The sequence below is a fragment of the Lactuca saligna genome, chromosome 1, assembly GCF_052625555.1.
Source record: "Lactuca saligna cultivar CGN05327 chromosome 1, ASM5262555v1, whole genome shotgun sequence".
NCBI lineage: Eukaryota > Viridiplantae > Streptophyta > Magnoliopsida > Asterales > Asteraceae > Lactuca > Lactuca saligna.
The window spans coordinates 24289165-24312843 of record NC_136417.1 but is presented as its reverse complement, the minus strand read 5'-3'; the positions used below and the strand labels follow the sequence as shown (position 1 = coordinate 24312843).

Genomic DNA, 23679 nt, shown 5'->3' with positions numbered 1-23679 from the left:
ATAAGCATAGCTCACTTACAACGAGTTTTTATTAAAAACCGGGCTTCGCTAGAGCAGCGTTTCCAAGCCGAAAGCTTTTCTTCTCGGAGCCGTCGGGCGCTCCGGGGCTTTCTACTCGTGCTAGGGAGGTTCCGTAGACTTGGGAGGGGTTTAGGGAGGCTAGAGAGAAGTTAGAGAGAGAAAGAGAGGCTTATGGTGTGAAGAAAATATGAGGAGTTCACCCTTGTATTTATAGGAGTTTTATAGTAAAGTAGCCTCTAAGCTTCGTCCGTAACTTTTGCATACGAGCTCCGTTTTTTTCTGTCTTTTTACCGTTGAGATCCTATTAATGAGATCTTCAACTTTCGTTTAGACCTCGTTAGCTAATTCTCATTCTATCTCGGATTTACAAAACTGTATCGAATTCGCCGCGCTCGAAAAGTAGGGACTAAGCTTCGTCCATAACTTTCGCATACGAGTTCCGTTTTTGTCTGTCTTTTTACCGTTGAGTTCCTATTAATGAGATCTTCAACTCTCATTTAGACCTCGTTGGCTAATTCTCATTCTATCTCGGATTTACAAAACTGTATCGAATTCGCCGCGCTCGAAAAGTAGGGACTAAGCTTCGTCCATATCTTTCGCATACGAGCTCTATTATCGACGTTCTTTATATCTACGTGTTGGTATTTACGAGTGCTACAACATTCATTTAGATCCCGTCGGCTAAAAATCGACCGATCTAAAATTCAGATTTCGGGCTGTGCACTGCTATGCTAAATCTTAGAAAAAATCATAACTTCCTAATACGAAGTCAGATTTGGGCGTTCTTTTTATCGATGTTCTTAGTTTAACATATTGTACGACTTTCGTTTAGAGCGCTAAGGCTAAATCTCGCTCTATCGTAAATTCACTTTTTACGCTTCCCGGTGCCGTGCCGGTTTTGCCGTAAAACTTCGACGGGCCATAACTTCTTCGTTATAACTCATATTTTGGCGTTCTTTATATGTACGGAAACCTTGTGATATATACTATAACTTGGTTAAAATTATTTATTCTAAATAATCTTTTGCCTAAAATTCGTTTTCGACCCATATTGCCTCTAAATTGACTAGCCCGGATCTACGGGCGTTACAATGACCGCCATATTCCATGATATGGTGGAAAAATTTATGGAGGTCTTTATGGATGACTTTTCTGTATTCGGATCTTCTTTTAATGACTGCCTCACAAATCTTGACTCGATGCTTGCTAGATGTGAGAAAACCGACTTGGTCCTAAATTGGGAAAAGTGTCACTTCATGGTCAAGGAGGGTATAGTTTTGGGACATAAAGTCTCTAAAAAAGGAATTGAGGTGGATCGAGCAAAGATAGACACCATTACCAAATTACCCCCACCAACTAATGTGAAGGGCATTAGAAGTTTTTTGGGACACGCAGGTTTTTACCGGCGTTTTATTAAAGATTTTTCCAAAATCACGAAACCTCTAACACAATTATTACTAAAAGATGCACCCTTTAATTTTACTAAAGAGTGTTTAGAGGCATTTGACTTTCTAAAGGAAAAATTAACTAATGCCCCGATCATTATAGCACAAAATTGGAACTTACCCTTCGAGATCATGTGTGATGCTAGTGACTATGCACTCGGAGCGGTCCTTGGACAAAGGGTTGATAAGCACTTTCAACCCATCTATTATGCAAGCAAGACCTTAAATCCTGCCCAAGAGAATTATACTACTACTGAAAAAGAACTGTTAGCCGTAGTTTACGCTTTTGACAAGTTTCGCCCTTACTTGGTTTTATCTAAAACCACTGTTTTTACTGACCACTCGGCTATCAAGTATTTGTTTTCCAAACAGGATGCCAAGCCAAGACTAATACGATGGGTGCTGCTTCTTCAAGAATTCGATATAGAGATACGAGATAAGAAAGGAATGGAGAACGTAGCGGCCGATCATTTATCTAGGCTTGAGAACCCGGCATTGCAAGAAGATAAGGATGGAGACGACTTTCCGGATGAATACATTATGGTGTCCGTGGGAGAGGAGCCATGGTTCGCAGACATAGCTAACTATTTAGCTACCAATTACGTCCCAAAGGATTATAGTAGTCAGCAAAAGAAGAAATTCTTTGCGGAGATCAAATATTACTTTTGGGACGATCCATACCTCTTTCGAAGCTGTGCGGATGGAATTATACGAAGATGTGTGTTCGGAAAGGAGAGTCGACGAATACTAGAACATTGTCATAGCGGGCCCACGGGAGGACATCATGGAGCACACTATACCGCGAAGAAGATCTTTGACATTGGGTTCTATTGGCCTACGATCTTCAAAGATGCAGCCCAATATGTCAAAGAATGCGATGCTTGTCAAAGGGTGGGAAACATTTCATCCCGTAATGAAATGCCACAACATAGCATTCAAGTGTGTGAGGTATTCGACGTGTGGGGCATTGACTTCATGGGACCATTTCCCACATCCAAAGGAAACAAGTACATCCTAGTGGCGGTAGATTATGTTTCGAAATGGGCGGAGGCGCAGGCTTTACCTACAAATGACGGACGGGTAGTGGTACGATTCTTAAAAAAACTATTCTCCCGGTTTGGTGTTCCGAAGGCCCTAATTAGTGACCGTGGCACCCACTTTGCCAATGATCAATTGGACAAGGTGCTCAAGAAATATGGGGTGACCCATAAGTTCTCCACATCATACCACCCGCAAACGATTGGACAAACGGAAGTGACCAATCGAGCCTTGAAGCTTATCTTAGAGAAGTCGGTGGGAAGTAACCGCAAGGAATGGTCGGATAAATTGGATGACGCGCTATGGGCATTTCGTACCGCTTTCAAAACACCTATTGGTACTACACCATATCGGTTAGTTTATGGAAAGCAATGCCATTTACCGGTTGAAATCGAGCACAAGGCATATTGGGCGTTAAAGAGGTGCAATTTTGACATGGAAGAATTGAAGACCAACCGTCTAATGCAAATGAATGCCCTTGAAGAACTCCAAAATGAGGCTTATTCTAGTTCGTGGCTCTATAAAGAAAAGACCAAGAGATGGCATGACCAAAGAATCAAAAGCAAAGACATCCATGAAGGCCAAAAAGTACTACTTTTCAATTCCCGATTAAAACTTTTCTCGGGCAAACTCAAATCAAGGTGGGATGGTCCCTTTTTGGTCAAGACGGTGTTTCCTCACGGGGCTATAGAATTGATCTCAAGAGATGGCACACCATTTAAAGTCAATGGCCATAGAGTGAAGAATATGAAGAAGGAGTCCCCCGAAATGAAGGATTGGAGGAGCTGCTGCTGTGCGGAATCGCAAACACGTAGAAGGGGCGGAGTCTAGCTAATGACTCCATCAAAAGAAGCGCTTCTCGGGAGGCAACCCGAGTTTCACGTTTGCATTTTCTTTCTTTTTCTTTATTTTTCATATTGTTTTTTTCATTCTTCTTTTATTCTACTTCTCTAAGTGCTTGAGGACAAGCTCTACTGAAAGTGTGGGGTGGAAAGGCTAAACAAAAGAATTCATATAGTAGAATTGGCAAAATTTAATTTTTTTTTTTTCAACTTGAGACATCTACTCGGTGAGTATATCGACTATACTCGGCGAGTAAATGTTCACTTACAGCTAATTGTCGATAACACGCGTATCTACTCGGCGAGTAGCCGTTTCAAACCCAGTAAATTAAAACCAGTAAAAATTACTATTATTCAACATTTCATCTCCACACTCGCCGAGCATATCCTCTCAGCCGCATCTAAAGGGTTCTTCAAGATTTATTCAATTTTCTTCCTCTTTCTCTTCATTCAAGCAACAAGGTAACATCTTTACCCTTTAATTTTATGAAAGGTCCAATCTTTATCACATATCTCCCCATATTTGGTATGATTTCGGATTTGGGGAGTTTTCCCCAATTTTTAGGGCTTTGATTTACTCATGAATTAGAGGTTATTTGGAGTAATTTCTTCAAGATCTATGGTTAGATACACAATTACAACAAACCCCTATGAACAAATTGGACTATTACACAGATTACACAGATCCGATTTCGATCTGTCCGAATGTTCATACTACTCGGCGAGTATGTTAGTGTACTCGGCGAGTAGGTCCCAAAAAGATGAAATTTTTTCCTGTTTTTAATTATGGGGTGTTGTTTGTTGCTGTGTTTTTGGAATGTTTATGCAGATTGCATGGCAAGGAAGGGACAGTCATCACGTGGAGGAGGCCATGGTGATATGCCATGGTTAGCCTTTCAACAAATCACCTCCAAATCCTCCAAAACTCGAGCCCTAAACAGGTTGGAAGCGCTGCGACAGAAAGAAATTCACTTGCCCACTGCAGTGGATTGGGGATGGATGGGCAATGTCAGCTTGGAAGAGGAACTTACTCCATACTTGGTGAAAGATTGTAACTTGGGTTATGCCAACATCACTTGTGATGGTTGGTTGCAATTGTTTAAAATCCAAGAGCCAGTCTACGCGGAGTTGTGTTGGGAATTCTTTGCTACCATTTCATTCCCAGGTGGTAGTGAGTATTACAATCCAAACACGATCTCGTTTTCTTTGGGAGGAGAGCTGCGACAATGCAGCATGGTTGAGTTCGCTTGGCGGTTGGGCATCTACGATCAAGACATGTCGATAACGGAATACTTTGAAGCCTTCTTGGAGAATACCCACAAAGAACTTCCCGAGGGGGTGGTGGCGTCGACAGGGTGGAATACAATTGCTAACCGGGTCTACATACCTTCTACTGCTCAAGAAGGTCATATCCGTTCTCCAATCCATCGACTCATTCACCGATTCATTGCAAGCACGATCAATATGCGGAAGGATGGGGATAAAGTGCCCACCCTTGATATCTTTTACTTGTGGAGTATTATCACTCCCGATGTCTTCTGCAACCTTCCATATTGCATTGCTAAATTTCTTGCGGAGGGAGCGGTTAAGGAGAAAGTGAACTCGAAGATCAATGGGGGCATGTTCGTTACTCGGCTTGCAAGATCATTTGGGATCTTGGAATTGCCGCAAGCTCAAATGCTAACGATTATCCACCCTCCTCCGTTCAACACAACACTCTATAGGAGGGCTCGGATAGTGGAAAAATTTGGTGATTCTTTTACTATCCCGAATGAGGACGAGCCGGCGGTCCCCGAGGAGCCGGGAAGGCGGGTTAGGCCGAGAAACGAGCGGGTACGAGAAGACCCACCGGTGATTCCGGTGGAGGATAACGAGGGGTGGAATCAAGTGGAGTATCGACGATACTTGGATGATATAGGAGGAGGAGTTAATTACACCAATCAATCCTTCGACTATCTTTTCCAACAAATGCATATTGCCCCGCGACCGGGACTCGGCTATCCTTACATTATGAATTGGGACGAAAGGATGCGAAGAAGGGGTGGAGAAGGAGGTAGTGGAGCTGGAGGAGCCGGGATGGAAGAGGAGGAATGAAGATTTTATTTGCTTTTGTTTTGTTTATGATGTTTGTTTTAAGACAATTGTGGACATGTTGAACTTGGCTATGTGGTTTGAATATTAGTGTTACTTTTAGTTTTCTTTTCAGGTATTGAAGCTAGGAAGCATGCTATTTAGGAATGGTCAAGAGAGGAATAAGAATCTTTATGAGTGCTTATGGAGTCTTGTTCCTAGGATCGAGTCCGTACGAATCGAGAGTTTATTAAAGTGTTGCTGTTTAGGAAGTTTACCGGAGAGTACATTTATATTACGTGCCAACACTAGAGTCAAGAGAGACAGCGGTCAAAAACAAAAAAAAAAATTCTGGAACTATACGCTCTACTCGCCGAGTGCACTAATACTACTCGGCGAGTACATCTGCTTCTGCACGAACTACTTTCCCCAACGATTTCTACTCGCCGAGTTTAATCGCCTACTCGCCGAGTAGCCTACTGCAGGAGGAGTTTCTGATTTGTTCTGGCTACTTTTATATGCGCCATTCATACATTCTTTATGCATTACTACTGAGGATTGTGCAACAATTTTTTTTTCCTTGGAGTTTTCGAGCTATCAACCACACGAGACGTATGACACCCGTGCCATGGATGAGCTGTTCCCATGGTTAAAGTCACTAGAAGAAGGAGTTGAAGAGAAGAGTGTCAACCTAGCGACTGCTACCCCAGGGGAGTTTGTTCCAACTTTCTCTCTATTTGCATTTTCTTCTAGTTGTTATAATATGCAATGAGGGCATTGCATAAAATAAGTGTGGGGTAGGGGGTTAGTCACATCTTAGAACACTTAGAATCTTAATTTAGGCTAATTTTTAAATTTGTTGAATATTAAAAATGCTTAGGTCTTAAATTAGAAAATTTTGGTAAAAATTAGGATTCCATATTAGAATTGTGTTAATAATTGCATGAGAACCCAAATGTTTAGTTGAGCCTATATACGTTCTAGTGCATTTGTGGCTTCCTTATTTCAGTGAAATCATGAGACAAAAACACGACCTTGCTCAGCCTGAGGGATGCAATATGTTTAGCAGCCTAAACCTGAAATGTATCCAGGAAAGTTTTTATTGTTAGCCAATAAAGGTTGAGATTGAGCTCCCCTGCTTAAGCATGTAGGGATTTGAGTGAATTTTTTTTTTGAGAAATACATGAAAAAAAAAAAGAAAAAAAAAAGAATTGCTAGAAAAGTTATGGGAATTTTGGAGCAAATGAAGTGAAGATCTGAAGATCAAAATTCCAAGAAATCCAAAGAGTTGAAGATACCAAAAGTCAATACAAGTTGGTGAATTCAAAGATATCCAAGATCAAATTATCAAGAAAGTGAAGAATTCAAAGAATTCCATAGTGGTATCGAAAAGTTGTAATTCTAGATTATGTATGCTTGGGTTGCTCAATTAAAAATACCTTGAGGGTAAAGATATTTTCTGAGGATGGATTCGGAGGGTTGCATAAAATGAGGATAGTTCGGGGTGAGTGGGCGAATGTTTATGAGGATTGTGAGTATTTGAAGTATGGGGGGTTTTTAGGAATTTTAGACACAAATGCATGCGTTGCGGTCTTGGCATAATGGTTGGGTTTGATTGGAGTTATTAATGTGATTTTAGTGTGTTTAAAATTTAGTTTTGCTTGGGGGCAAGCAAAAGTCAAGTGTGGGGTATTTTGATATGTGCATAATTAGTTAATTATTTAACATATATTCTTAGTTATTTTTGGTTAATTATGAGAATAATATGGACAAAAGGTACTTAAAATGCTTTGAATTGTGTTTTCAGTCCAAAAGATATGCTTGGAGGCAAAAAAAAAGGAGAAAAGGGAAAGCAAGTGAAGATTAAAGAGTGAAAGAAGGACCTACTCGGCGAGTAGATCGACCCTACTCGGCGAGTACACGACGATATGCCAGAAGATAAACACGACTGCTAATTTAAAGACGGATAAGTATGGACCTACTCGGCGAGTTGATTCTGCTACTCGCCGAGTACCCTATGTTTTGGGATATCTTTAAAAGACGAATCCTTATCCCATGGGATGGAACTCCTGGCGATTTTTGAAGGATTAGCTGCGACTAAAAGGTTCAGAAGGCGCTAAGGAACCCTAAGCTTCAAGAGTTGGAAGAATTCAAGCAATTAGGTTAATTCTACCACTTAGACTTAGGAATTAAACATGTTTGCTTTCATAAACTTTGTTTTTGTGTTTGTTTCTACTGCAACTATGAGCTAAACTCGTTTTTGTTTCTGTTTTGGGGAATACCAAAGAACTCCTATGGTTTAATTATTAATTCTTGTTTAATTGTCTATTGGTGATTTATTAAATTAAGTTTGTTAAAGAACCTTATGTATTAATCACTACTATTTTCTGTTAATTGGAAGGCAATTAGGTTGCATGAACATCACTTAATTGTTAACCTCATATGTCTATGTGAATGCTAAAACGTATGCTTGGAAGTAATGAGTATGAAACTAAGATTAATAAGAAAATAGGAAGATTAATGTGTGAGCTTGTTTGAGAAACCATCAACAAGAGGTTAATTGAATTAATAACTTAATTGACCATTACAAATCTTATTTAATCCAAATAATTAATCTAGGGAATTAATTAGTTTAAACACTTGATCAACGCTTAAATTAGTTAATTGTCTAAGGGTTAGGAGTAATGAATATGAACCTAACTATTATCATTGGTAACCAATAGCAATTAATCCACCTTAACTTAAATAACCATAGGAGTGAATTGGTTGAACCTAAATAGAAACATCTTTATTAAATTTGGTAAATAGTTGTTGCTTTAGTTAATTAGTTAATTTAGTTTGTTTAAGTTTCTAGTCTTGCAAAACTAGAGAAAAACCCTTTACTTTTATTATTTGTTTTAGTCAAAATTAGCTATTAGTTTAATTGCCCGTTCCCTGAGTTCGATACCTTACTTATCAATCTATACCACTTATAGACAGGTTCACTGCCTTTGTGTGCTCAAATTACTAATAAAAAGTAGGGATAAAACTAGTTGAATTTACACACATCAGCGACTAATTATTAGTCTAGATTTATCATTGACTCAAAGTCTACATCATGATCTATCAAGTAAGGATCAGCCAGGCAGGACAGTTGGGAGGCAAGACCATTTCAGCATATAGTTTTTCTGAAATCCAAGTTAGGATCAAGCAGAGACTGTAGACAACTTATAGTCGGAAAAAAAGTTATGCTGGCCAGCGCCGATTGGAGTTAAAATTTCAGGTTGGCGATATGGTATTAATGAAGGTCTCACCCTGGAAGGGTGTGATACGCTTCAGGAAGAAGGGGGAAATTGGTCCCACGGTATATTCGACCATTCTGTGTGATTGCTAAGGTATGCAGGGCGGCCTACAACTTGGATTTGCTGAGTGATCTCAGTCAAATCCATAAACAGTTTTAATGTCTCTCAGTTGCAGAAATGTGTTTTGGACGGTGAGGCAGTGGTCCCTTTGGATGATATTCAGGTAGATGAGTGTCTGAATTATATTGAGAGGCCGGTGGCTATATTGGAGAGAAAGATGAAGGTCCTATGCAACAAGGAGATACCTTTGGTAAAGGTTTAGTGGCAACATCAGATAGGCTCTAAGTGGACCTAGGAGCGAAAGGCTGAGATGCGGGAGCATTATCCTGAGTTATTCGCGACGATCGACTTTAAGGATGAAGTCTAGTTCTAGTGGGAGAGAATTGTAACATCCCGATGTCAAGGTAATTTCAATTTCATCCCTATGTTTGAATAATATTTTATTTTAGCCCTTGGGATTGAAAAGGATTGCAACATAGCCCATAGTGGCAATATGGTAATTTGGTCCAAGTGTAGTATGCTAAGCATATGTTGTGTACGCTAGGAATACACCTCGTACGCGGGGCATACGTGAAGAATGTGCAAACCCTAATTTTTATGGTTCGATCCATATTTAAACCCCATTATAGCCTCATGTCTCATTTCTTCATCAGCCTCCCTATGTGAAAAACAACCCCAAGAAAACCCTAAGTGAGAAGAGTGTATTTTGAGACCATTGAAGTGCTTTGGAGGTGTTCTTGAAGAAAAAGAAAGTGGTGAGAAGAGATTGGAGCTTGGAAATATCTTGGATCTTAGATTTCCTTCTTGTAAGCAACCTCCAAGAGGTATAAAGTTTGCAAATTGATCACTCCATCTTGTAGATCTAGTCATTTCCTCCTTTAAGAGACTTTTTGTCCTAAATATGGTGATTATTGAGCATAGCATGTTCTTGACCCAATAAGTCGTCCTTTCAAACCTTAGGAGGGGTCTTAAGTCATAAAAATATGCTCTTGATGGTTAGTTTTGCTCTATGCATGCTGTGGAAGGTCTTAATGCATTAATGGACATGCAAAGTCATAAAATTGGAAATTTATGACTATTGAGGACATTTTGGTTTTGGATATGATTTTGGACGTGAAGATCTGGAGTATTAAGCTCTTAATGGGGAAAGGGATGAACTGGCACGTACGTTGGGCGTACCAAGTGGTACACTGTGCGTACGTAGTTAATGCCCCGTAAGCTAGTCAACCACCGAGTACGCTCCACGTACAGAAGAGTATGCCCAACGTACTCGACTGAGCGACTCGGTTGGGTTGGCTTGGCTAAGTTGACTCAGCTAGGTGTTAACTTTACTTCTGACCGATGACCAAGTTTGAACAAGGGAATTTTAGGGAAAATATTGTTAATAGATAATGTTTTACATTTAGGATTTGGGTTAAGCCGGTATTTTGAAACAGAGTATTGATTAACTATTCGTCAAATTTTGAGGTGATTTCTCCTGACTATACTTAAGGGTCGAAGGCACCAAGGTCGACATATTGGATCGATATCCTATTATACATTGATTTATGATATGTTGAGTATGAGATAGATCTATAGGATTACATGATAGTTGTTGATATGCGTAGACCGGTAGATCTGTAGGACTACCTGTGTTTTTAGGCTACATGATTATTTGTATGTTGGTTTTGTTTGTTATTTGTTATATGTCGACATATTGTGTTGGGTTGAGACTTTACTAATCTGTGCTTGAGTCAATAGACCGGGGGTATTCCAATCCAATAACTGAGTCAATAGACCGGGTCGATGGCTATGGACCTAGGGGTATTTCATTCTGATGACTGATTGGACCCAACATTCATGTTTATATATGATATGTGTATTGTGTGGTGGTACTTTGGGGGAAACTCACTATGCGTTGGCTTACAGTTTTTGGTTATGGTTTCAGGTACTTCCGAGGACCATGTCAAGGCGAAGGCGTGACTGTAAACATCCTGATTTTTATGTTATCGATCTTGGGAGACTGTTTTGGACAATGTTTTAAAATCAATGGTTTTGTAAATACTTTTATTAGTAAATGGGTTGATTTGAAAATTTTAAATTGGTTGTGATTTCTAATATGTTACACACTACACCGTCGAAAATCACCATAGTCACCTAGATTCTCCTCCGTCGACGACGTCTCACCATCGCCTTCCAATATATACTTCACCATCTTGTTTCCCCTACATCCAACCTTACCATCTCCCCCATCACGTTTTTCCTCTGATGATCAACAGTCGAAGGTTTTCCTTCCCTGCCATCTTCTCTTTTTCGTTCTTATAACTCAGTTGTAAGTTCAAGCTGCATTTAGGGTTTTGATTGAAAGAGGGTTTTGATCTTTGCTACAATCTAGGGGTTTAATTTCACGATGGCAACTTTAGGTGGTCTAGGAATCGTTCGTTGCCCTTAAATGAGGATGAGAAAGGGTAGGCTGATATCTTGATGTCTTTTTTTTTTTTTTTTATCTTGATGTCGAAAGGGAAAACGAAGGTCTGATGGTTTATGGGGTCGAACGAAATTCCTTATCATCAATTGCTCCACTTTTATCCTTATCGACGACATCATCACGTTCAGATTTCATCCTAGAGGAAACTTCGATATGGTTCCCTCTTCTCTCTCCCTATGGTTCTAACTTCTCCCTCCCCCTTATTTCATCAGAGCCACCATCACGATTTTCTAGAAATAGATTTCATGATTGTTTTTTATTTTGGTTTAATTTGGCATTGATTACAGGTTTTGATTTTGATTATTCGGATTGTATTTGTTTTGATTCATCAAGTTTGTTCTTGATTATGGATTTGTTTTCAAGAATCTGATCATGGTTGTGGTGGACGACGCTTGTTTTACTAGGGAAGACAGAAGATGTGATGATTGTTGGTTGTTGGTTATTTTAGTGGTGGTGGGTGGGTTTAATATGGTGGTTGTATAAATGGTGTTAGTTTACTCCTGTGGAGCATGCTCCAACAAACATTGCATGGAAGAATGAGTATTAGATTAATCATAAATATACAATAACAAATTAAAATAAATACATAAATAATGAAATTAATTAAAAATGAATTAACAAGGACATAATAGTCTTTTTAGGTAAGACAGGAGCCTAACGCACAACAAAAACAAACAGCAAAAACTTCTGAGATAAAAAAATAAACTAGGGATAAAAAACGCAAATTACCCCAAACCACGAAGACCATTCCTGTAAATTAGTCTTTATGAAATAGAAAAAAAAAGTCGTTTGACGTGCTCTCATTTTGAACAGGTCCACTGCAAAATGCAAAACGACTTTCATTTTGATCATTTCACAACCCCATATTCTGAACATGCCCTGCAAATTGCTGGATTTTTCTTAATTCTCTAAAGATAAAATTGTTCTTTTTACATAAAATATATTGTTGAAATTAGACTTTCCTAACCGTTTAAGAAGCCTTTCTATGTATGTCATTAATGAGACTATGAGATCCATAATTTCTATATACCTAACAGTTTTTATTATTTACTTTATAGGATATTATTGATTATTGATTTAATTTTACAGTCGTGAATCGTGAGATGCCAAATCAAAAAAATAACTACCATGCACCATAATTTTGGTGAAAAAAAATAGTGGGCGGAGCAACAAGCTAATAGCCTTCAAATGCGCATGCATTTCCGAATCGCCTTCACCCTTCATCTTCCGCAATTAATGCCATCTTCATCTTTCTCATACGAAACCCTCACGTTAGCTCTCTGTGAATTCGAACCTTACCTCTGATCTCGATCTCGAAGAAGCATTTCACGCACAATCACGATGGAATTCATGGATAACTCAAGGCAACCTTTGATCCCCAGCTTCCTCTACTCTCCTACGAGATTCATTGATTTTGAGCAAAATTTGACGGTGAATCAACGGAACTCTTTTCCGTCTTCGAGGTCTACGCCGTTGGTTTCATCGTCGCCATCACCTTCGACGCAGAAAAGAGGTTTCGTGATACCCGCTCCTAGCGAGCAGCGTAAGATCGCGATGTTTTCTCCGGCTTATTACGGAGCATGTACAGCTGGTGGTATTTTCAGTTGCGGTCTCACTCACATGGCCGTCACTCCTTTGGATCTCGTCAAATGTAATATGCAGGTCGATCTCCTTGATCTCTCTATATATGATTTTTCATATTTTTACTGATTTTGAGACTCAGATCGATAAGCTACATTTCGTGCATTTTATTTTATCTTCTTTTCCATATCTCTAGGGTACGATAATGACGACATTAATCGAAACACTCCTATTCATGTTTTAGTTAATCACTTCTGAGATGTATAGGTTCTGTGTAATTTTGACTACGCCTCTATCCATGTGAACTAAGATTATGTTTTTTGAATGATGCTGTTCACAATACTTGATTAATGTTCAACTAATTTTAACAAAATTACATGATAATGATGATGAACAATGAAATTAAAAGACATAACTACATGTTCTGGTGTTGATATGCTTACCTATCGTCTTTCTTATGTTACATTGAAGCAATTCAATGTACATACATGTAATTGCTCAACAGAAAAGTAATCAACTAAGATAAAGGGGTAAATTGCTCTACTGCTACATTCGATTTCTTCTACATGATTTCTGTATGAAACACAAGTGACTCATGGTTCAACAGAGATTACTTGTTTATTTCACTCTAATCTTAAGTAATCTTCCAAATCATATCCAATTTCTCAGATAAACCCTACAAAATACACTGGAATCGCTTCTGGTTTTGGAGTATTGCTGAAAGAGCAGGGAGTGAAAGGATTCTTCAGGGGTTGGGCTCCAACCTTGTTTGGATACAGTGCACAGGGTGCTTGCAAGTTTGGATTTTATGAATTCTTCAAGAAAACCTACTCTGACATGGCTGGACCTGAGTTTGCAACCAAATACAAAACATTGATCTTCCTTGCTGGCTCTGCATCTGCTGAATTCATTGCTGATATTGCTCTTTGCCCTTTCGAGGCAGTTAAAGTCCGTGTCCAAACAAAACCTGGATATGCCAAAGGTATCTCAGATGGCCTTCCAAAGTTTATCAAAGCTGATGGTGTCTCTGGGTATGATGATTATGATGATATAATACCTCATTTCTAGTTTAATCATTCTGAGAGTAGGTAGGTACTAATGATAATACTTCATTTATTCTCTTAATTAACAGGCTTTACAAGGGATTAGCTCCTCTTTGGGGACGACAAATTCCATGTAAGCTGACATCTTTGTGTTTAGAGATAAGTGGAAGTGAAAAAATATAAACATATGGTTTTACTTTCTACAGATACAATGATGAAGTTTGCATCTTTTGAGAAAATTGTGGAGATGTTGTACATGTATGCTATTCCCATGCCAAAGGATCAATGCAGCAAAAGGTTGCAGCTTGGAGTGAGCTTTGCTGGTGGTTATGTGGCTGGTGTTTTCTGTGCTATTGTCTCTCACCCTGCTGATAATTTGGTCTCCTTCCTCAACAATGCTCCAGGTGCTACTGCTGGTGATGTAAGTGTTTCCACTTTCCATATATTTTCAATTTCACCCCTCTTACTTTCCATTTTGATGTTTTATGGACAAATGATCTTCGAAAAAATCATTTAAGTATCAAATATGAACAGGCTGTGAAGAAGCTTGGGATGGTGGGTCTATTTACACGTGGACTTCCTCTTCGTATTTTTATGATTGGAACTCTCACAGGAGCACAGTGGGGTATTTATGATGCTTTCAAAGTCTTTGTTGGCCTGTGAGTTTTTTCTTCTTTTAATATATATAATTTTATTAATTTGCATTAATGAATAAACATGATTTGTGTTTTTGTGTATAAATTTTAGGCCTACTACTGGTGGTTCTGCTCCTCCTGCTAAGTAAAGTTTTGGTGAATGGGTGAAAGCTGAGTGAGTTTGTATTGTGAAGGGCATGCATGGTGAATGTCGGTATAATTAAATAACATTAGGTTAGATTCACAATCACAACTGTCATTGCTTTTGTTACACTATTATTATAGATTGCAAAATGAATGTTTGTTATGTGTGACGCAAGTTAATTTCAACTTGTTTTTATTTTTTTTATTTTCAATGAGATAATTAATTATGATTATACACAAATATACCATCACTATTTATGTTAAGTTAGAATCCATTGTGATTACTTTTATGCTAAATATATTCATTGAATTGTTTGTAATAAACGTGGCAACTCAAAATTTGCAAATTTGGTTAGGATAAAACAGAGGCCGGTATAGGGGTTAGCATTAGGACCGAACAAGCTTTTGGATCGGACCGGACCGGACCGATTTTGTAGAAATTGGTGGACTTTTGGTCAAACCTATTGAGGCTTACCAGGTCTGGTTCCCGGTTCTTGGATGTATGGCTGAGCATTTGGAACGAATCGAATCGGACTAGACGTGTTTTGTAGATATTAATGGACCTTGTACCAGACTTATTGAGGCTTACCATGTCTATGTTCAGTCTGGAGGTCCACATGTTCACCCTTAGGCTAGTATAGCAAAAATAGGAGGTAATCTATTACAAGATCACCATCTTTAACATCTTTTAGGCATATCACAAATAATTGCACGACTTTGCAAATTTATTATAACTCGGGAAGCTACTATTGTAAGATCGTATTCGACCAAACTAGTAGATAGTTGGTAGTTGGAAGTTCAAAGTTGTAGCTTTTATTTGTATATAAGTGTGCTGCGAAAGAATCTTGAAAATTTAAAAACACATAAAATTACATAAGTTGACTTATCTAAAACATGCCATTTATTAAAAAAAAAAAAAGTAAATTAAGTCAATGTGCAAAATTATAAAAGAGTTTTTTTTAGATCGTCCCTTAAAATGGTTTTTGGATTTGTTTTGGCTAAAGCAATAAGTTTTTACTGCTGAACAAAACCTTTTCTTAAAAGTTAAGCAGCAGCAAGTACTCAGAAAGTATTGAACTAGGATGAATTATGAAACAATGGGGAATATAAATATGAAAAATATTATAAGGTGATAAAGTTCATAACATAATAATACGAAATAATAATAGAAAATTTTATGGTCAAATGTTAATCTAGTTCATATAATAAACATTTTAATCTTGAAAATCTTGAAGGTGAGAGTGAAAGAGGAAAATGCATGATACATTTATCCGATACCTTTACAATAGTTTTAGGGTTAGAATATTAGATAAAATAAAAAATTAAGCATATTCATCTTGATTTTTTTTTTTATATGTTTTAAGTCAATCTCTACACTTTAATCGAGTTTGGCCAAGTCCCCAAGTTTGTCTAAGTTCGATCAATTCTGAATAATTTTGTCGAGTTTCTACTAATCGCCCCAATAAATGACTGAGTTTCGAGTAAACATTGAGTATTCAACCGAGTAGGTTGGGTTTCACAACACTGGATTTCAATATAAAATCAAAGCATTTTCTTGAAATTTCAGAATTATTTATGTGATTTCGTATTTGTACTTTAAATTTCAGAATTTTTTTTTTCTATCCAAGATCCGACTTAATGTTTTTTTTTTTTTTTGTCAAAAAAAAAAAACTTTCAATGTGACGTACAATTAGTCTAAGATAGCCCGTAATACCCTAATCGGAACATGGTTGTCATTTTTTTCAAAACTTGAAATAATCGGCTATTTCGGATTAATCACTTCATTCATAAGATTGAAAAGGGTGGTGTTTGTCATGATACTCCCACCTCACTTTTGCCATATATTGTGTATGTGGCAATGGAAAAGAGAAAGAGTGACAAGAAATGAGAGAATGAAAAAAGCAAATAAATAACAAATAAAAAAGAAAGGAATGACAAACCATTGTCGGGATTCTTATCACTTTGACATAGGGATGATACCGAAATCCAAACCGAATCGAACCGAATTAGGTCCGAATAAGCAATTTGATTCAGGTTTCAGGCATCTATATGATGCTTATTCGGTTCGGGTTTACCCAAATAAGAACTTATTCGGTTCCAAATACCTGATCTGAATAAGCATTCCCACTCCCCTTTCTATGATCGATAGAAATCAAAATCACGATTCACACTTTTGTCCTTGTCATTCATAAAAGAAAAAAAACCCCTATACTCCTTCTCGTTGTTTCAAAATCAACCAATCTTCTTATCTATTTCCAAACTCGAAATCACTTCTGTTGATCATTCCTCTTGTTTCAAACTTTTAAAATCAACCATTCCTATTGTCTTTAAGGATTCACGAATTTCTACTTTGTCTGGTTATGGAAATTGGGTTCCAACTCAAGAAACTCAAATAAGAAATTAATTCTCATTATGTTAATCTATTATGTAAATGTTATTCTTTCAACGTGTTATTGTGTTATGTTAGGTTTTGAATGTTTTATGTTGATGTATAAAAGTACATTGTTATTCTATTATTCGGGTTATAGAATCCTAATACGGTTTATTCGGTTTTTTTCAGTTATATTAGGTCATTAATCATCTTGTACATATTATTCGGGTAATACCTGAACCAAAACGATTAATATCCGAACCGAACTGAACCCGTATTGGTTAATCGGTTTGGTTTTTTATTCATGTAATTACCCTTATTCGGTTTTCGGGTTATTTGGATTCGGGTCGGTTCGGTCCGGTCCTGGCCCGAATAACATCCCTACTTTGACATGCCATGAACTAGGATGGTGTTTACGATGCCAAGTATGTTCCCCCTCAGCCTTGCCGAGCTCCGTTCTTTCCGATCTAATTTTAATTTTTGGACACAACCCTTTAAATACCCATTCTTATTGTTTATTAATTAAAATTTTTTTAACAATTAAATAACTAACAATGATTAAAAATCTGATTTTGTTTTCCCTTCTTTTGACTAAAAAATCGTCTATTTATTTTTTAAACGATCAAAATAATATCGTTTTTCTTTCTTTTATTTAAACTAGTGAATGATCCCCACATTGCGGGGATCGGATATGTATTCGGCAATGAACAAAACGGAAACATTTCGTCTTATCTTGCATTTACCTGTGTTTTGGACGAAATAAATTATATCAGTTTGAAGTTCATCAAAATTCCAGCAGGTGAACAGAATATTGTATGTGACACGTGAAGCTGTTCCAAACCCAAGGGTAAATCTGGAATGTTTTTGGGTTGTATTTGATTAATATACAAATGAAATGGATGTCAAACGCAAAACAACATAATCACCAACCAATTCCATTACATCCATCAAATAAAACTCCTAAAAGCAAATTCTTATTAACATGTTCCGCTTACCGAATAAACTTTGTAAACAGATAGAGCAACTGCAAGCCTGTACACATGCCAAATTCTGTGACATTTATCCATTGCTTGAAGATCCATTTGAGATTTTTGAATCAAATACAATTCGTATAAATGGATGTTTATTAAATGTAAATGTAAAAAAAAGTAAAAAATTAAATATGTTGGATGATTTACCCAGTAACTATCATATAAAATGCAGGTATTTACGGTAGAACTTAGGAGATAACAGAAGATAGACTTTGAAAAAATGAAACCAAGATCTGAAAATATTTAATCAAATCGTAGGTTTGTAAAGCTGGAAAATGTAATGAATGTTAATTCTAATTTAGAACTTGATTGTTACCTGATGATATGCGTGTTGACTTCGTGTTTCTGTTGCTTTCATTCTCGGTGACCGCCAGTTGCAAGATCATCATTAGAATTTCATAGAACACATGGCATGCATTCAATCGGTCCGCGGCACGATTGCAATCCAAACATATGTATAAGAAATTCAATGATCAAATCCAACATTTATAGAAACGATACAATGTCATTGCCTTCATAACATATGAAGTGACTTCAAAAAGGATTAGGAAGAATTTGAGTTCAGAACATACTCGATTTTCAGAAATCAAAATACAAACCTGTAGAGTAGCGACTACAGACAGTGGAGGAGATGGACGATGAGGCGAAACACAAATACGATGGTGGTTTGTTGATATATACAAAAAATGTGATTTTCGTAGCATCAGAGGTGACATCTATGGTAAACGATGCGGTGGGAAATCAAGCATTCAAATTTCAAAGTGGACGAAGGGTATATGGAGGTATCTGAAAAAGATAGAAAATCGAGAAATTGTAACACAATAGGTTGTATGTGTGTCTGTGTTTCCCCTTTGTGTTGAATCTCTAAGCTGGATACAAAGATATACACGTTTTTTCTTTTAATCTCGGAGGATATAATCCAGAATCGACCGGTGTTGTCAGTGCCGGCTTCTTCCGCTAAAGAGAATGCAACGCATCGATGGTATGCGCCTTTACCGTCGGCCTAGTGTCATCATGACAAATCACGTTGTGTCTGTTCTGCGGTTGTATCTTCGGCCTCCTATCTTTTGTTTCCGTTTCCACACAACAAGATAGAGAAATCGAGAACAATGCGGGTTCGATTTATGCCCTTTGTGTCTCGATCGGTGGAAAAAACATGGAATCTCCATGTAGAGAGAAGGATCGAGAGAAGGAAGAAAGATAGGAAGAGTTGATGGCGGTGGATGAAGGAAAAAAGCAATCGGTACAATTAGAAGGGAAAGAAACGAAATCAGAGCCGACGAGAGAAGGCGGTGGGATTATGAACACGGACAGAGGCGGTGGAAGATAAAAAATTGATGGTGCGGTGGAAGCTCAAGCGGGGAATAAAGCGGTGGAGAGCACACTCATCCTGCTTTTATTGGTTACACTTGTATGTGGGAGCAGCGAACAACACGTATACCATCAAAGGTACAACACATGAGTAAAATTATATATATATATATATATATATATATATATAGGGAACCTCCTTTTATATAATTATATAATAAAAGTAACATTTATCTTAAAATAAATCTTTTTGTACTTTTCTTTACTTTTTCTTTAAAAAAGGGGGTTGTAAAATTTTTTAGGCTAGTTAAATTATGGGCTAAACATTCAAGAGCCCAATATTTGTTTCTTTATCATTTGAAATTCAAAGAAGAGCCATGAGTTCCTTTCTTTTATCTTATCATCATAATTCATAAACAATTAAACCCAATTACATTTCATAATACTTTTATACATTTCACCGAGTTACCTAACAAAATGAATCGGTTTATACTTATTTTTTAGATGTTAATAGTGTTTTAGGCGTGAAGAAGTGGTGTATACTTGGTGCACTGATACATCAATTCTTTGTAGTTCTTTGTCCGATGCACATCACTGTGATATCGGTTTTGGCATTGTTCAACTTGCCATTTAAGTGGATGGGTTAACCCGCAAGTTTTTTTGTTTATTTATTTTTTAAACAACTGAATTTTATAAATGATAACATTTCATTAATCAAATAGAAAATTGCATCACTTAAAACATAACCTAGAATATGACTTAAACATAGGAAAAACATAACAAAATCGATGATTCTGGGAAAATCTCGTTGCACATTGAGTGATCAAACATTGCAAACCATATGAGATTTTGTGTACAAATCCAGCATCACATTCACATGGGCAATGTGCATTATTGATGTAAGTAACATGGGTTTGTTTTATTTTATTTGTTTCTGTTAATGTTATTTTACTTGGTTTATATTTGGTCCTTAGGGGATAGGGATATTTCAGAGTTGTACAACAAAGAAAATTTGGAATTCATACATCTTATTACTTACTACTAAATCGATTGTATCAACATCTTTACTATTCACAAGTATAAATAAACTATCCAAGTTATTTCAAGATAAACACCTTCAAATATCACATTTGAGATTTGATATGCAACTTCATCATATCATATCAAAAAAGATTCCTGATACAAAAAATACTATTTTTAAAAGGTAAGTGCCACATCATTAACTGGTCCCACAACAAAAACCAATGTGAGAGCAGTAATGCCCAAAAGTGGAAACGGAATCATATGGTCCCATATTTCATCAATTAGATCGCAGATTTATAAGGATATTTTAGCAGAGAAAGATTGTGAACACGCTATATACATGTAAAAATGACCATAATGCCACAATGCATATTTCTAACTATTGCTTTCTCTTTATAGACATCATCAACATAAAACAAGTTATAGCTACTTTCAACTACTTATATCTATATACCATAAAACTGCATATAAGTTGAAGTCAAATATAACCATAAAGAAAGCAAAAGAAGGAAAGGATTTTATCACTACAATTGAAGTACACAAAAAAGGGCCAAACCAAGTTCAGACATTCTGTCTTTTTCCGACTGGAATTGGAATTGGAATTGGGAATTCCGACCTCAAGGTATTCCTATCACCACCTATTCCGGGCCAGATTTCCCAAGCTAAAAACTTGATGGTTGTGTGTTGTTCACAAGTGACTTCTCTTCTTCAAAATCAAGATTTCCACCATTAACGACCATCAAGAAAACCCTTTGCCAAGCTTCTGAATTGAACAGAACATTTTTCTCCGGGAGCCAACTGCATTTATCCCCATATCTTTAAGATCTTCTAATGTCAATAGAGGTAAAACCTCATCATCAACCTCATGTACCTCAAAAATTGGGGCGTAACGACCTAACCCTAATTGATTCAACCAAACCCGAACGCCATTCCTTTCTGGGTTGTTATTGTTCCAATTTCTTGCATCGGTATCAGAAGGACCATCTGAAACCCTAACCCTGGTTCCATCTCTAGATCTGTTACCATAATGCAAGTCTCTTTCGTTATCCATTGATAGATTCAAACTTGGCTCCTTTAATTGACTACCGGAACCTTCACGTTCATAATCCGTATATCGATCAACATCATCGAAATCATCTTCCTCTTCGAATTTCTCATCTCCATCGTTTATCTTTGAAACCCAATTCGATCTGACGCGTTTTGTCGTCATCGAAAACCCCCTTTTCGATTTCGCGGAATCCCTAACTTTCCAACTACCAATCGCAACACAATCCAGAGGATTATTGTTATTACTATTACCTAGATTGTGATTACTCTTGTTTCCGCCATCTTTATCTTCGCCTCCGACATCTAGGGTTTCTTGATATTCCATAGCCGCTCCGCCAGAGAGGTTCATAAGCTGTCTGGTTTTTGACGTTTTTGCTTCTTTTGAAGAATACCTCCATTGTTGCTGCTTGGTTCTTCTATGGTTATCGTAGTTGTGTTGATCTCCTATTTCACCTAATCTGACGCTGGGCCTGCGCTGTCGTTTAGTTGGACCGGGGACGGTTTCTGCTGGGGCACCAACCAAAGTGCCGCTGACACCGCCACCGATGCCGCCACCACTACCACCATTAACCTGACCCTCCACCGGTGGTTGGACTTCGGCCATTTTTCACCCGAAAGAGGAAAGAAAATGTAAAATTTGGTGTTTTGAGAGAGAGAAAGAAGGTAATTTATGTCGATGACACGTTTGTATGCCGATGAAAGTGTGGCATCACATGTTATGCTGTTCATCTCACTCCTTTCATCCTCTTTTTTATACGTTAAATTACATAGATAAATATAAAATAGTTTAAAAAGAAAAATCAATTTTTGTGATATTAAATTTTTTTAAATGATTGTTTATATATATATATATATATATATATATATATATATATATATATATATATATATATATATATATATATATATATATATATATATATATTGAGGTTCATTTGAGACCATTTTAATTTTATGAGATCGTGAGATCAAATCTAAAAATAATTTTAAAATGCAAAATAAATGGAAAAATCCAAAAATTCTTTTTTTAAATATTATTTTCGGAACTTGAATTAACTAAAAAAAATAAAAAAAATTCCGTTTTTTTTTAAAAATACGTGAAATATTCTAAATACAGTATTACATTGACATATTCTAAAAAATAATTTTAAAATGCAAAATAAATGGAAAAATCTAAAAACTCTTATTTTAAATATTATTTTCGGAACTTGAATTAACTAAAAAAAATAAAAAAAAATTATATTTTTTTTGAAAAATATGTGAAATATTCTAAATAGAATATTACACTGTACATATTCTAAAAATAATTTTAAAATGCAAAATAAATGGAAAAATCAAATTCTTTTTTTAAATATTATTTTCGGAACATGAATTAACTAAAAAAAAATTTTAAAAATAAAAAATAAATAAAAAAAATGCGTCTCACGGTCTCACAAAATATAGATGGTCTCAAATGAACCTAACCCTATATATATATATATATATATATATATATATATATATATATATATATATATATATATATATATATATAGGGTTAGATTCATGTGAGACAGCTTAATTTTGTGAGACTGTGAGACGCATTTTTTTTTTAATTTTTTTTAGTTAATTCAAGTTCCGAAAATAATATTTAAAAAAAGAATTTTTTGATTTTTCCATTTATTTTGCATTTTAAAATTATTTTTAGAATATGTACAGTGTAATATTCTATTTACAATATTTCACGTATTTTAAAAAAAAAAAGGAATTTTTTAATTTTTTTTAGTTAATTCAAGTTCCGAAAATAATATTTAAAAAAAAAAAGAATTTTTAGATTTCTTCATTTATTTTGCATTTTAAAATTATTTTTTAGAATATGTCAGTGTAATATTCTATTTAAAATATTTCACGTATTTTTCAAAAAAAAAAAAAAGGGATTTATTTTATTTTATTTTATTTTTTTTTTAAATTTTTTTTAGTTAATTTAAGTTCCAAAAATAATATTTAAAAAATGAATTTTTGGATTTTTCCATTTATTTTGCATTTTAAAATTATTTTTAGATTTGGTCTCACGGTCTCACAAAATTAGCATGATCTCAAATGAACCTGAACATATATATATATATATATATATATATATATATATATATATATATATATATATATATATATATATATATAATATTGATGTTTTCTTTATATATATATATATATATATATATATATATATATATATATTAATATTGATGTTTTCTTTGCACCAAACTTTCGTTACAACTTAAATGTCTTT

At 36.1% G+C, this 23679-nt stretch overlaps 2 protein-coding genes across 2 annotated transcripts; one reads left to right on the top strand and one right to left on the bottom strand.

Annotated features, from left to right (window-relative positions):
- The first annotated feature begins 12383 nt into the window (after window positions 1-12383).
- Window positions 12384-14864, top strand: LOC145048777 (mitochondrial phosphate carrier protein 3, mitochondrial-like). The gene is made up of 6 exons (XM_078997379.1): window positions 12384-12886; window positions 13475-13836; window positions 13938-13981; window positions 14055-14269; window positions 14383-14507; window positions 14596-14864. The coding sequence occupies exons 1-6, from the start codon at window positions 12566-12568 to the stop codon at window positions 14630-14632; spliced, it is 1104 nt and encodes a 367-aa protein (XP_078853505.1). The 5' UTR covers window positions 12384-12565; the 3' UTR covers window positions 14633-14864.
- Window positions 14865-20831: 5967 nt separating this feature from the next.
- Window positions 20832-22139, bottom strand: LOC145029083 (uncharacterized). Its single transcript, XM_078977709.1, has one exon. The coding sequence runs from the start codon at window positions 22012-22014 to the stop codon at window positions 21103-21105; it is 912 nt and encodes a 303-aa protein (XP_078833835.1). The 5' UTR covers window positions 22015-22139; the 3' UTR covers window positions 20832-21102.
- Window positions 22140-23679: the final 1540 nt, after the last annotated feature.

Bases quoted from the DNA above. Each gene is read 5' to 3' on its own strand.
- LOC145029083 (XM_078977709.1), bottom strand. From the start codon at position 22,014: ATGGCCGAAGTCCAACCACCGGTGGAGGGTCAGGTTAATGGTGGTAGT.
- LOC145048777 (XM_078997379.1), top strand. From the start codon at position 12,566: ATGGAATTCATGGATAACTCAAGGCAACCTTTGATCCCCAGCTTCCTC. The intron at 13,837-13,937 runs GTATGATGATTA...CTTAATTAACAG, and splicing joins AAAGCTGATGGTGTCTCTGG to GCTTTACAAGGGATTAGCTC. The intron at 13,982-14,054 runs GTAAGCTGACAT...TACTTTCTACAG, and splicing joins TTGGGGACGACAAATTCCAT to ATACAATGATGAAGTTTGCA.